The sequence below is a fragment of the Engraulis encrasicolus genome, chromosome 9 (genome assembly GCF_034702125.1).
Source record: "Engraulis encrasicolus isolate BLACKSEA-1 chromosome 9, IST_EnEncr_1.0, whole genome shotgun sequence".
In the NCBI taxonomy this organism is placed as follows: domain Eukaryota; kingdom Metazoa; phylum Chordata; class Actinopteri; order Clupeiformes; family Engraulidae; genus Engraulis; species Engraulis encrasicolus.
The window spans coordinates 26,461,449-26,476,459 of NC_085865.1; the positions used below are offsets into that span (position 1 = coordinate 26,461,449).

A 15,011-nucleotide genomic window follows, 5' to 3' on the forward strand; every position below is an offset into this window, starting at 1 on the left:
GTTTTCCCAGACATGATCCCATAGAGTCGAGGCATTGGTGAGTCCAGTCCAGTCGATATCGCCTACACATTGATCTACGCTACATGTAAAATAGAACCCGGGGGCCACATGTGGCCCGCTGTGTCATTTCATATGGCCCACAGAGCCTTTACAAGAAAATACTTTGTATTCAAAGTGATACTCTCCACGAGCATTTTACAGTGGATACCCAAGACAGGGGTCTTACAGGTTTTAGATTAACTATGTACATTGGCTACTGTATTCATCTATTAACCATGCACATAGCAGGATACTGTATGTGTATTCATCTCTCTAATGTTCTGTCCCTTTAAATGGCCCGTGCCTCTGCCAGTCATTTTATTTAGCGTTACCACAGCAACCCATAGGTCAGAAATCAGTTATCAAAATTCACAACAACTTTCGACTTATGTCCAGACCCTTTCCTTTCTCCTCCGTACACCCCTAGTGAAACACTGTCTGTAAGTAATCTTCTTAATCTGTCTTCTCTTCTTATTCTTCTTGATTAACTTGTTATTTAACTGCTTATTCAAATATCGTACATTTTCCTTGATCTCTTACCCATATACCTCCCATAATCGTCCCTCCCGTAATCGTCCCTTCATCTCAAGATTCAGCAGAACTTTAATGGACTTTAATGGACCTTATTTATTGAATAGGCCTACCTTTCGTTTTACGTTGTATTTTACAGTTTTACCTTTCCACCATTAAACTACACGGAACTATGGCATCCTGACTCGCCGTTCCTGCTTTGATGAGTGTGAATGAGTTTAGGCTGGCTGTCCGATCAAGTTACGTCAAAACACTTGTGTGGGGACAGCACAATGCCAGTGTACATTATTTTCTATTAAAAACATCGGCAAGTTGCCCATGATATCTGGCCCTTTGGTCAATATTGTAAATCCAATGTGGCCCTTGGGCCAAATAATTGCCCACCCCTTTACATTGTACAAACTGCTCTCGGGCTAGTGCTTAGGGTTGGGCTCAGGGCAATGTTAATAGCCTTTTGGTACACACTGAGGATGGCTCCGGACTGAAATGCATGTGTCACTTGAACATAGTGAATTCAATTTTTTACTGAAGTGGATAAGTTTTTTTTTAAAAACCTGTCTTTGCTCACCTCTGTAGTCGGACAGATGCGTAGGACCTTTCCCAAGTGAGGCTGTCATTCAAGAGTAAAAAAGATCCCATATACTCTACATTACACCATCGAGCAACCTTACGTAATACAATGTTTTGGTGACCTTCCTCAGTTAAACTGGAACTAGAGGAGGGTCGAATGTCCGAATCGTTGTTTTAAACCTTGCTGGGGAAATGAACAGTGTGCAGGATCTTTTTTACACTTGACTGAAGAGAATAAGCGAGAGCGTGTGGTCTGGAATGGTGTGGTGTGTAATGGAAAGTGTGCAGGATCTTTTTTTTTACACTTGACCGAAGAGAATGAGCGAAAGAGTGTGATCTTTTCTACACTATCTAAAAGCCTACTGCATATTGGTTTTGACAAAGCAGCTCATGTTGACAGAACACCATCACAACACAGGCTGCAACTGGGTCATACGTATTATGGCAAAACCCGAACAGCAAGTTCCTGCCGTTCTTTTTGGTTGAAAAATCATAGCCAGCCCTCGCTTCCTATCATTCTTTTGCCAATGCTGGGAAAGAATTTTACATCCTTCCTGTGAGCCTGCGTCGTGCCTCGGTCCGAACGCGAGTCCACCAAGCCAAGCGGGCCTTGAGGGCATGGGACCAAGCACCACTTCAGAATGTGCCATTGTCTTTTGTTGTTTGCATTCAACGCCAACCCCCCCACCACCCCCCAAAGTATACAATGCTTGGCTTTGGCCTGTCACATAAATAATGCTCGTCGTCTCATTCCACGTTGTTTATCCTTGGACAATTGTAATAATGATCTCATATTGTGAATTCAGCTAAAAAAAACAAACAAAAAAAAACAACAAAAATGTGTGCTGTGAGGAATTTTACTCGGGACGACAATCAAATGACATCATACGTTTGCTTCCATGTCCTTTGTTCATCTTGTTGATTACGTTACGGAGTGAGGCTAGCTTGTTTATGAGAGATATGGGCTGACTTCTTGCACACATTTCCCAGTCACGGACGCAGAGTCTATTATGACAGGAATTTACTAATAAAACCTCATCTTTTCAGTTTACCACTTTCCACAACAAAATCATGAAAACATGTCAATCTTACAGAACACTTTGTTTCTCTGTGACCTTTGCTGTGAAAAGAACAACCTCTTTTTGCTCTGTGTGTGAAGGTCCAAAATGCCAAAGCGCTTCTGTTTTTCCCACCTCGTTTTATTCACATTTAGCATTTCATTTGAATTCAGACTGCGTGTCCTCATTTAATGCCTCGTTTCAAATTTGTGTGCATGGGTTGGCAGGGTATAGGCTGTGTGTGTGTGTGTGTGTGTGTGTGTGTGTGTGTGTGTGTGTGTGTGTGTGTGTGTGTGTGTGTGTGTGTGTGTGTGTGTGTGTGTGTGTGTGTGTGTGTGTGTGTGTGTGTGTGCGCGCTCATGTGGATATGCAAGTAGGGTAAACAGTACATAGAGTACAGTGGCTCCATTGTAGACTGGTTGATTAAGCACAGCAGTGGTGTGACATCTTGATGAATACTCTGAATAATCTACATAGTATATGATTTAATTCATACATTAAATTAGCGGTACAGTACAGTGACTCAGAACTCTCCCCGAACAAACACACACACACGCACGCACGCACACGCACACACACACACACACACATACACACACACACACACACACACAGAGCCGTACAAATAATAAAAAAGACAACTGAAATTAATCTTGTGGTAGCCAGACATGTGCTCTGGATTGAGTCTCTTTACAGTGATTCCTGTTCACAGCTCCTTGGGGACGATTTAAGCGCATGAAAAGAAATCAAATTAGCGTCAGGATCTACACAAACTCCCTGTGTTTCTGTAGGGAGAGTCACATCACCGCATTTGGCACGCAATCACTAACAGAATCCACAGTGAAGCACATCACGGAAGCAGAAGAAGAATGAGGAGCTTTTGCAGGAGCTTTTTGTTTTGTTTTGGGTTTTTTTTGGCTGATAGCAAGCTGAGAATGAATGTAAGGTGCAAGTGGAGAAGGTAGGGGCCATGTGTGTACAGGCAAAGTGAGGCAAAAAATGAGAAGACATGAAATTAAAAAAAATAAAAGCAAGTGGTCCTTCTAATCAATCCAGTCCGGTCCTTGTGGCCAGAACGTAGTATAGGAACTGTACTGCATTTGTTGCAATAGCTAGAGTGTAATTGGTATGTACAGTAGCTTAGAGGAAGGCCCGATTCATACTCTACATGCAAGAGGGCTACGAATATGTGTGGAATGGTTCACATGTGCTAACCAATAACAACATGTTGAGGGTTAGCGCGTACGAACAGAATTCCGTACGTATGTGTAGTTTACCACACGTAGGGCATGAATGGGCCTTTAGTCTCAATGTGTGTGTTGACTGCGAATTCTGTCCTTGGTCTCTCTTCTTTGGGGGCATATTTCCCTTTTGGTGTGTTTATTTTATAACCCAAGGATCTCCCCAGGGGGACTGGCAAGAGGCTTTGTGTGGTAAAGGTGTGAAAAGAGAAAAAAGAGAGAGCCTTTGCAGTCCAACTCTAGGTTTGATCCTTTGGGAATGGTGAAAGATGGCCGAATCCATCTTCAAAAGGGTCCATTGCAATGCTCCGCAGGAGTTCTGATAGCAACACAAAATAATATCTGTATTCCCCGTCTTGAAAGTCAGCCATTACCAAGGGGGAAAAAAATTATCCACCGTTTTTGGTCTTTTTTTTTGGTTCACCATACCCCATACAGAGTACAGTGAAGTGTGTTGGTGTGATGGGGAATAAATGGTGCAAGCGGATGCAAAAAAGTGAGTACTGAGCCCCAGGTAATTATGGGGACTATAGGGTGGCACTCTGCTGCTTGAGAAAAAAAATGGTAATAATAATGACAAAATAGCAATAGGTCCCAAGAAAACAAAACAAAGTATTTGGTGTGGAATATCCATTTCAAGCTTCACCACAATAGTGAAGACATTCATTCATTCAGTTATTCTTTTACAGGTTGTCCAATCATAGAGAGCCCAACTCTCACCCCTCTTTGGGACTCTCTCTATATATAAACAAAAAACAATAGTCAAGGGAGGGGCCTCTTTTGGTCTCTCATTTGTGATATTTTTCAGACTTTCGGTCCCAGGGCGGTGTGACTGTATTAGCATTTTTTACTGTGACATCAGACAAGTTCCATTTTTGAAGCAGGTCCTATATACGACTAACACTTTCAGGCAGAGAACAGTGGCCTCCATATATTACGTCCATACCACCTGATGCAACTTGTACCTTGCTTCGAATGCATTGAAGCGTCCAGTGTTTGAAGGTGTCACGTGAAAAAAAAGGCCCACTGGGCTCAAAGCAACCACTCCACTGGACCACCACGCCATAAACCAGGAAGTGATTTCGCTAGCTAAACGCTAGACCAGGATGTCGCTCCTCTTACTGCACCAGACCACCAGGGTGATCATGGCCAGCGTCAGCAGGATGGGGATGAGGATGAGGACGGCCAGGAGGTCGTCCGAGGGGTCCACCCACACCACCCGCTCCACCGTGTAGTTGGAGAAGAAGAGCTTGTGGATGTGCACCATGAAGTTCTGCACCAGCGGGTTGGGGAAGTAGCAGCCTATCCGCTCCGACGTCTGCTCGGTGCAGGCTGAGAACACGTGGTACTCGCTGCGGAGACAAGCAGAGAGAGGGGAAGTGAGGGATAGGGATGGAGGGAGGGTTAGGGCAAGGATAGAGGGAGAGAGAGGGAGAGAGAGGGGGTGGGGAGGTGGAGGGAGTAGTAAATTAGTTTTTCATTGACCTTTAAATGGGTTTGCAAACTCAAGTCATTAAAACATTATTATTTTGCTTATTTCATTTTCACAATATTAACAAAAATAGATTTGCAATTAGGCCTACCCAATTATCAAGATAAGATAGACCATCTCATATTTTGGCTATATTGACCTGGCTATATTGGGCATGATTGAATGCTTGTGTTGTTCCTTTAGACATTTTGGGGATGACCTGCTTATTGGAGGTCTTGTGTCTGATGGCCCGAGGACTGTTCTTCAAAGCAGGGCCACAAGGGGACGGAGACTTTCTAGCAAAGCCCCACACACTTCACTGATTCTCCCTGACAGAGTTCACAAAGGAGAAAGTGCACACTGTCTGTTTGCCGGGTTTCTGCATGATGAAGGGCGTTTAGATCACTTTAGCACACTTTACAGTTCAGAAGAAACAAGATGATGGAGTAGAGATGGTCATTATTAAATTGCACCTGTGAATGTGGATGTGATATTTACACATACAGTATATTGCTGTATGAATGGTATTTTGAACATGAACCTAGACATTCACTGAGAATTACTTCAATAGGTTGTTACTTTTGTCTACCACTTACAACCTAAAATGTGCCACTCTGCCTATAATTTATAGCTATGTCTATGTATTGACAAGGTGACGTGAAAAATCCAACTTCACTGACAAAAGATCAGTATAATGTATAACGGATTTGGAAGTCAATTGGAAATCTACCTGTATTCGGTATAGTATAGAAGGGGGGCATTTGTCTTTCCCTTTTCCTTACTTGACATATTTTAGTCCACTGGATATGAGTTTAATTACGAAGATAAAATGTTGATGCTGTAGTTGGTCGAAGGAAACCAACAAACTGCTCTCAGGAGAAAACAAACAGCAAACAAACATCAAATGAATGCATTTAACAGGCTAATTAGGGCTGTATAGGAGTGAGTTATACTGAAACTTACTTAGGCCTACTTTGCAAACACTGTTTAAGCCTTTCAGCAGGTTATTTTTGGTTGCAGTTATAATTTAATAATGGGCTAAATGTTAAGACCTTCTTGATGACATGACATTACAGTAAGTGCAGATTTATGAAGAGGATTTGGTGGTGAGTGAACTTTCACTTCTCTTTGCACTCTAAGTCATTGAATAAAATATGTACTTGTAATGCTTAGCACAAGGTTGTGTGGTGAGTTTGTTTGTTTGTTTGTTGTAAAAACAAAGAACATTGCCATCCTACTGTTTTTTTCATTTCCAGAGAGGCCTGCTCCTAAAATAGACTACCACTTTTATTATGGATTAAAAAAAATAAAGCAGCTTTGGCCATGGACAAAAATCTCCATCTCATAAATCTTCCTCGCAGAACCTCCCCATTGCAAATGAGTTGAAAATATGCCATGTATACTTTGAATGAAATATAGGCTGTACTGACTTCAGTAAGTAAGGCGGTTCTGTTTTGCCTGTGTTGACAAGATTAGTTGTGACTAAAGTGCTTGCTCATCCACAAAATGATTGTCTTTGGCGGTGGTAAACATATGAAGAGAGGAAAATAAAATATCCACACAGCACATTGCTTTCTCGTATATGAATTATTTGATGAAACTTGCACAACCATTCGACCAAACACAGGCCTTCATTTAGGCTTTCTGTTTTCTCCCGTCAGCTTGATTAGTTTTGATTCAGGGCCATGCAGTGCACCATCGTGCCCCTTATTACCTCACCGGAGAGACATGCCCTCCCATGTTTCCCTCTCAATTTCGTCTGGGTAAACAATTAGGTGTGCACGGTAAATTTCCGCTGTGTTAATTCATTACCTAGTGAGTCTGATCAACCCAATTTGACTCCTGAAGTGTTGAACTGACACGGCATGATTTATTGTATGTGCAGGGAAGTTCTTTGGGTGCTCTTCTCTAAAATCTTAAATCCTAATGCCAGCAAAACATCCCCTGGATTATAGGAGGGCTGCTGAGAATATTTAGTAGCAAATATGTGTGCAAAAGGGCATTGAAGTTCAGCCAAAGAACAGCATCTGAAGCAGACACATAATGCCCCCCTCATTACATAGCATAAGCATCAAACAGCACTGACTCATACTGAACAAACCGCAAATAGACATTCAGTACATCGTCCATCCAAGTCCATTACTATAAAGCACTAAAAGCTCACTGACCCCGAGGCTATTTTTTCCCCCTTTTACCGTTAATGTATCGCCTACAAATCAGAGAAGTCTCATCTCTCTGGACAGATACATGGCCTATTAGCGTTTATTAGCGTCTATTAGCTTATGCCATCCTGATGGTGAGTATAGTGAGTCATGTAGGTTGACATGAACAAAACGATGTGTGTGTGTGTGTGTGTGTGTGTGTGTGTGTGTGTGTGTGTGTGTGTGTGTGTGTGTGTGTGTGTGTGTGTGTGTGTGTGTGTGTGTGTGTGTGTGTGTGTGTGTGTGTGCTTGTCTGTGTGTGTACCTGTATGTGCTTGTGTGTGTGCGTGTGTGTGTGTGTGTGTGTGTGTGCACGCACGCACGCTTGTATGCATGTGTGTGTTTGTGCGTGTGTTATAGAGGAGAGGGGTTATCCAAAAGCCCCATTTTGCCTAAAGTTCTGTAAATCAATTTAACTGAGTTAAGCTTCTTGTGTTTCTGTGCTCTGCTCTGTGTAGCAGATAGCACTGGGTCAAAGATAAGGAAGGAAATTACACGTACACCCGATAACCTGGGGTTTGTATTATTTTTCGGATGGCCTGAACGCATCATTAGGGCACGTCTATTTGGCTTCATTTTCCATTATCTTTATTGAAATTTGCATTTAGATATCAGCCTAGAAACCTGGAAAAACTGTACTGGAATATAACAAGCCAAGCAAGGATTAGGTATTTTATTACGACGATATTCGTAACACAAAATGATGCATATTGCAACTTAAAGGGACACTGTGTGAGATTTTTAGTTATTTATTTCCAGAATTCATGCTGCCCATTCACTAATGTTACCTTTTTCATGAATACTGACCACCACCATCAAATTCTAAGTATTCATTATGACTGGAAAACTTGCACTTTTCATAAATGAAAAGGGGGATCTTCTCCACGGTCCGCCATTTTCATTTTCCAAAAATAGCAATTTTTAGCTGCAAAAATGACTGTACTTGGATCTTACTAGAAAATACTTGTTTATTACTTAGTAAACTTTCATGTAAAGATCAAATTTGGCAATAGGCAGCCCAGTTTCAATGAGCAGCATAGTTGCAGTACCTTTTTTGACCATTTCCTGCACAGTGTACCTTTAACCCTGGTTTTATTTATTTCTTTTCAAAGTAGACTACATTTTTTGCAAATGCTCATTTTTTGGGCCGTTTGTTTTTATTATGACAGAAGAACAATCAGTGAGGTGGACAGGAAACAATGGGCAGAGAGAAATAGGGTAGGATCGGGATATGACCCTGGCTGGACTTGAACCGAGGTCCCTGTGGACAGTTGCCCGTATATAGGACTCTGAGGAAGACGCAAATGAGTCAAAATGTCAGTCACCGCACCAAAAAAAAAAGACTTAAACATGTGCAGAGTGTTGCGGTCATCCCTGGCAGAGAAGTAGCCCAGTTTCTCCAGTTGCCCATACATGGTCTGGGTGCCTTAACATTCAGCACCCACACAAAATTATCTGAATACGCGTCTGTATGCTCATAACAATGCAAGCAACAAATTAGTGGATGCAGCAGTGCAGCAGTGAATGCAAGTTACACAAGTCAATATATTACACATGAATAAATAAAAGGAAATTTCAAATGCTTCTTCCGTGCACCTCACACAGTCTCTGATAAGAATGAAAAGGTGTCCATTTTAACCTAAGATACAAACAACTGTCTGTTTAAATACATTTGGATCTGGGGGGGGAAAGTCTGAATTTTGAGATGACTTGTGCCAAATGAAAAAAACAATGTCATTGACCTCTAATTTCACACTGCCACGAGTAAATGGTATTTATCACCCTTATTTTAACCTCTGATGTTTTTAAATGTTGATGCCTCTAGCATCCTGCAGGTGTTTACAGGTCGTTCATTTTGCTTTCCCTCTGTGCACAGTATTGCCACGCATGCAAACATAACTAAGGCACACGAAGGTCATGTTTTTCTATGCTTTGTTGTATAGATGCATAATGCAAATAATATAGGACAGACAAAATCATTGACTTCCCAGCCTGCACATTCCATTAAGTTCCCTTTTAAAAAAAAGTCAATATGCACTGCAAAATTAATCACAAAATTAATCACTTCAAAATTAATCAAAGCACTGCAAAATTAATCACAACACATTGATATTCATAACATGAAGTGGCGAAGATGGCTATGCCAAACCCCTTCAATCATGGCTTTATCCTGCCTGTGAGAAACTCAGTGTGTGATCTTGCCATTGGGTTGTAAAGGTCTTAACAGCATAGCGTGCTAACAATGCACAGCAGATGTAAACAAAGTACAGCCACTGCATCATACACAAACACATAAAGGTCAAACCAAGGTTAGGCTCAGGGTACTTGAAAGTGTTGTCCATGATGCATTGCCCTTGAGGAAATGCTATTGAAGTACAGGTATAGGGCTCTTGAATGAGTGACCTTGAAGTCATATTTGAAGCACTCCTTGAGGATATTGCTATTTTTAGAATTTACGTCATTTACAACACAAGACAGGACCGATAGTGGTTTTGTTTATGGCTTCAAAGGCACATTATAGGCACAGAAAGGCTATTCAGGTTATCATGAAACACCTATGACCATCCTGTGTTCTCAAGGTGATTCTTCAGGGACTGGATGATGATGGCAAAGGCTAATGCATTCACTGAAATAAATAGAGGCTGCTTGTTATAAAAGTGATGTCCTCTGGCTGCTATCCCCGTTGAGTCACACAAATATAAAAGTAGCCTGTGCAAAATCGGAAGTCTTGTGCAATGCAATGTGTTTTCCTGGGACCTTCCATGTCTCATAAATAAACGCATTTATTCCGCCATAACCTAATTATGGTGCATAATTCTCGTAATTGGTGTTGGAACCAAGATGAAAGGCTTTTGGACCGTGCATAGAGAATGTGGAATTAATGTTGCAGTTGAGAAGGCTCTGTTTACGCATATAGTATGCTGTGTCGGAACACACTTTTAAATGCATTTCCGCTACTGGGACATATATCAGAATGTCTAGCCTGGTCATTACAGAGGTTATTTAATCCATTAGTTCTAAGTGCATGTCCATAATTTTAGGGTGCATCTGCTGGGTAATTGAATATCCTCTGAATAAGTCCTATGGGTAAAACCTCCACTTCACTTCATCAAACTTGCCAGAGTCGGAAAGTAACAACACGATACAGTACTACCATAGCCGTTGAGATTTTCCTATGCCACATTGATCTTCATTACACACAAATGTAAAAATTAAGGGAAAAATGAGTGCTAGTGGTAACAGTTCATGTGAAAGTTCATTGTTGTGCTTGAATTACAATACGTCTGATAATAAACATTTAAAATGGTTACACATTACTTTCCTCAACAAAACCCTGATGCACTAATTCCATAATTCAACAATACTACATCCCCAATCCAATAGACTACTGTTTCCCCAACCTTTTTTGTATTGTGTGTCTCCTAAGCCTTTTTGTCATCCTTACTCATGCTGCATATCTCCTCCTCTATCCACATGTGACTATGCTCCATGCATTTGTGACTATTATTACATTTTCCCATGTTCCCTAGAGTTCTTTTGTATCCCTAGTGGTACACCCCTGGTACAAGGAATCAATGCAATAGACAACCCAACCGTAGAGCCACTTGTTACAGCTTAGGCCATTGAGCTAACAGCCAGATTAATTGATGCACTGGGGCAGGCTGACCTGACCCAAGATGTTTGCTGTCCTAATGGACCTCCATGGAGCCCAGTGCCCCTTCGTAAAAGCAATATCCGTCCATAATACAAGACGAATGTTTACCGCTCACTCACCCACCCATTTCAATCTATTTAGAGAGTGCCTAAGGCAGTCAGGATTAAAACACAGATTCATATCAGGCAGTGTGTACTGTTGAAAAGGTTGTATCATGGCTTAGGCAGCTAAACAATCATGAAGATGTTTGGACAGTAAAATTGCACGGTTGTGAAGGTGTTTGCATATTGTCTTGGGTTTTCTAAAGATACGCTGTACAGTAATGTGTCAGAGAGGAATATTTTGCCACCCGCCAGGTTTGATATTGTAAGTGTGATATTGCATGGTGTTGATATTGCAAGTGTGTGTGTGTGTGTGCGTGTCCCTTTGATACCACATGCGCAGTTGCGCACACATGCACAAATGTACGCACACCCCACCCCCACCCCACGTCCGCACACACACACACACACACACACACACACACACACACACACACACACACACACACACACACACACACACACACACACACACACACACGCGCGCGCGCACACACCACCAGCGTAGCCAGAAATAATAAAACAGGTGGGCCCAGAAAAAATCGGACGGGCCCAACCTGAAAGCGTGTAGGTAGATATTATAAAACCGTGCTCAAAAATGATACTTTGAAATTGAAATCATAGAAATCACAGAAGATGAACCAGACTTTTGACAAAATGATTAATTATCGCTAGTGGTGGGCCGTTATCGGCGTTAACGTGCTGCGATAATGTGAGACTGTTGTCGCGCGATAAAGAAAATATCGCACGTTAATCTATTCTCAAAATATAGGTTTGGAGTTTGGGTATGCACGTCACCAAAGCGTTTAATTGACAGACGCTTTCAGACTGCGCTCCAGTCACGTATCCTCTCCACCTGTTGCTTCAGCAGACCTACTAAATATGAAGTGTTTGCATGCTGAAAACATTAATCCCTCTGCCGTGGTAGGTGTTGTTTGAGTGATTTTTCATAAGTGGTAGGCTAGACTAAAGAGACGTTATTGTTTGAGGTGAAGCATAGAGACATTATTGTGTGTGAGTCCCGACATAACCTACAGTTCCTCACGCATTGCATGGAACACATAAACAACTTCCATAAATCTTGACTGTGCCACAATTGCAAAAGATTCGGTGTGATATGCATTTTGAAGGTTGCCGAACTGAAACTGTCAATTTCTACTCTCGCTGAATGTTTGTGTTGCAATCGCGCACATTTACGACTCAGTGAGATATTCTCATGTCAGACGGTAGCCTAAACCTCGCGGTTGTCGCGCTTGTTTTTTTTTTTTTTTTTTAACTGAATTAATTTCGATTTGTAACTCCTCTGCCATTGTAACTCTGAGGACAACTGTCAGGTTTGGGCCAAATCGCCGTGTGCCAGTGCTGTAGGATCTATTAGATATCCAGCCTGGCTCTGCTGAGGGCTGCTGTGCCTATGCGCGCAGAGCTCCTCCCTCTTAACAGTCAGTGGCAGATTCTCTCTCTCTCTCTCTCTCTCTCTCTCTCTCTCTCTCTCTCTCTCTCCCCCCCCCATTAGAAATGCTGAATTGTTGAGGTCATTTTGTTTAAATAGCTTAAATGTTTGATAGATTTCTCTGTATTCGCCTCTACAACTTACAGTGCTGTTCATTTACAAATTTCAGTATCTTATAACTTGAAATGCTTCCTAACATATTGGACACACTTTACACATATTGCAGTGATTTTTTTCATCACCAAGTATCAACATGACCAATTTTTGAAGATGAGATGGATTTTGGGAAAAAAGATGAGCTCTGGTCTAATGCGCCATCTGTCTTAAGAAACCTCAAGGTTTTTTTGGCATCATTTCGCTAGCGTGCCTATTCTGAATGAGCCATTTTGATATAGATTAATCTAGATTAATCTAGATTAATTTCATAATTACAGTGAGATTAATCTAGATTAAAAAAATAATCTATGCCCACCCCTAATTATCGCTCAGTGCTATGCCATTAATTATGGCAAAAGTTGACTGTCAAGTGTGAATGGGGAGGGCCTGGATGTCAAGTGGGCAGGCCCAGGCCCACCCAGGCCCACCCTTGGCTACGCCTATGGCACACACACTTCCATCCATTTTACTCCAGCTCCACTCCTCTTATTGTAAGAAAGCTAGTGAGTGTGGTTTCCCTCAGGCCACCCCAGCCAGTGCGATCACACGAACACACAGGCACAGTCGTACACACGCACACACAGCCACCCCAACCAGTGCGATCACGCACACACAGGCACGCACACACAGGCACACACACACACACACACACACACACACACACACACACACACACACACACACACACACACACACACACACACACACACACACACACACACACACACACACAGAGTTATCTCTGTAAATAGCCAGTGCCGAGAGGAGAGGGAAGTGAAGCTAAACAGGAGCTGTTTATCTCCTTATCTCGACTGCATGGGCTCCCTGCAGGGGACCCCCAGTGTCAAGAACTAACCCAGAAAGCCCTAATTCATCCCATGCTTCAAGGCAATCACATCTGTCCCCCTGCTCTGCTGCCTGCCACCCACCCCAGTGCCATTTCCTGTGAAATAGTGTGTACTGTGTGTGTGTGTGTGTGTGTGTGTGTGTGTGTGTGTGTGTGTGTGTGTGTGTGTGTGTGTGTGTGTGTGTGTGTGTGTGTGAGTGAGTGAGTGAGTGAGTGAGTGAGTGAGTGAGAGAGAGAGAGAGAGAGAGAGAAAGAGAGAGAGAGAGAGAGAGAGAGAGAGAGAGAGAGAGAAAGAGAGAGAGAGATGGGGAGAAGAGAGAGAGACCAAGCGACAGAGAATGAGAGAAAGAAAGAGAGAGAAAGAGTGAGAGAGAAAGAGATACAGACAGACAGACAGACAGAGAGACTCAGACAGAAACAGAGTTAGAGAGACAGTGTTAGAGAGAAATTTGAAAGAGAAAGAAAAGAGAAAGAAAAAATGATTTAAATACGTAGTAGAGAGAGATAGACTGACAGACAAGAAGGTATGGAAAGAAAGTTACGGAGAGAAGGGAAGACACAGTTTCTAAAACCCACACTACTCTGTCTCTGCTCCTGTAATCTCCTGATGGCATTCTATAGTTCTACATGGTAATGGAAATGAGGACTTAAAGTAAAGCTTTAGAACCGTGTCTTTCAGATCTACTGTATGGAGACTGGCAAATACATGAGCACAGCATATGCATAGCAGCACATGATCAAGACATAGCTAACACAGAATTATAATAATCCACATGGTCAATTTCCTGCAAACGGCATTGTGGATTAAACAAAAGTATTTTCTGTCAGCGACACCCTGAGGATATCATCTTCACCCCCTGTGTAGCTGGCGTAATGTATAATGTAGTAGGTGGAATAATGACAACCAACAGACTTATGTTTTCATTTGTTCCCATGTCCTTTCCCTGTTCAATTCAGATCTTAATGCTCACTTGACTTAATCGTTGGTGTCATGTATGGCATTTTATGGTTTTATATTGTATAATTATAATCTTAATCATAATCATTTTAACCATTTTATGATCACACTCCACTTCATGGTCTGTCCTGTCTTGTTACCGTAGGCTATGTATTGTCTACATGTTGTGTCTTGCGGCGCAATCAATTGCCATTTTGGGACAATAACGTTGCAAATTGAAGGTCTGTAAGTAATAGTGGTAAAAGTCCTCATATCCATGGTTCCTCTCTCCTACACAAAAGCTGTTGCCGGGCTGTAGTTAAAGCTTCATCTAAAAAAACACACACACTTCCAGCAGAACAAGCCAACTGCCAGCTGTTGAGTTGACCTTTCCCATACTTTTTTGTGTTTACCAAGCTGTACATTTTGTGGAAAAGTAAGTCCCAACAATAAATGTTTTACTTTTTTGTTTGCTTGGTACTGTACATTTCCTTCCTTCATATTGTTTCCATAGAAATAGGTCCAATAACAGACATGTGCATAGAGGAGGACAGAAATAATTAGATGTGTTGGCTACGTACATACGATCTTTGCACTTCTATAGTTTATCAAAAAGTAACAATAATCGGAAAAGCTTCTATAGTGTGGATTAAAGATAGACCCTCTCTGCAACCATGAGGGAAGCTTAGTGTAGCTGGGTCCTGCTGTCAAGTGCAGCTATATAAAATGGTCTGCCGCCAATCTTAATGAA

At 41.9% G+C, this 15,011-nt stretch overlaps 1 protein-coding gene across 1 annotated transcript in view; it reads right to left on the reverse strand.

The window, feature by feature from the left end:
- Positions 1-2,550: 2,550 nt before the first annotated feature.
- LOC134455250 (receptor activity-modifying protein 3-like) overlaps positions 2,551-15,011 on the reverse strand; it is a 19,430-nt gene continuing 6,969 nt past the window's right edge. Inside the window, exon 3 of the mRNA XM_063206272.1 lies at positions 2,551-4,791. Within this exon, the coding sequence (XP_063062342.1) occupies positions 4,536-4,791 (256 nt within the window). The 3' untranslated portion in view covers positions 2,551-4,535. The remainder of the gene's footprint in view (positions 4,792-15,011) is intronic.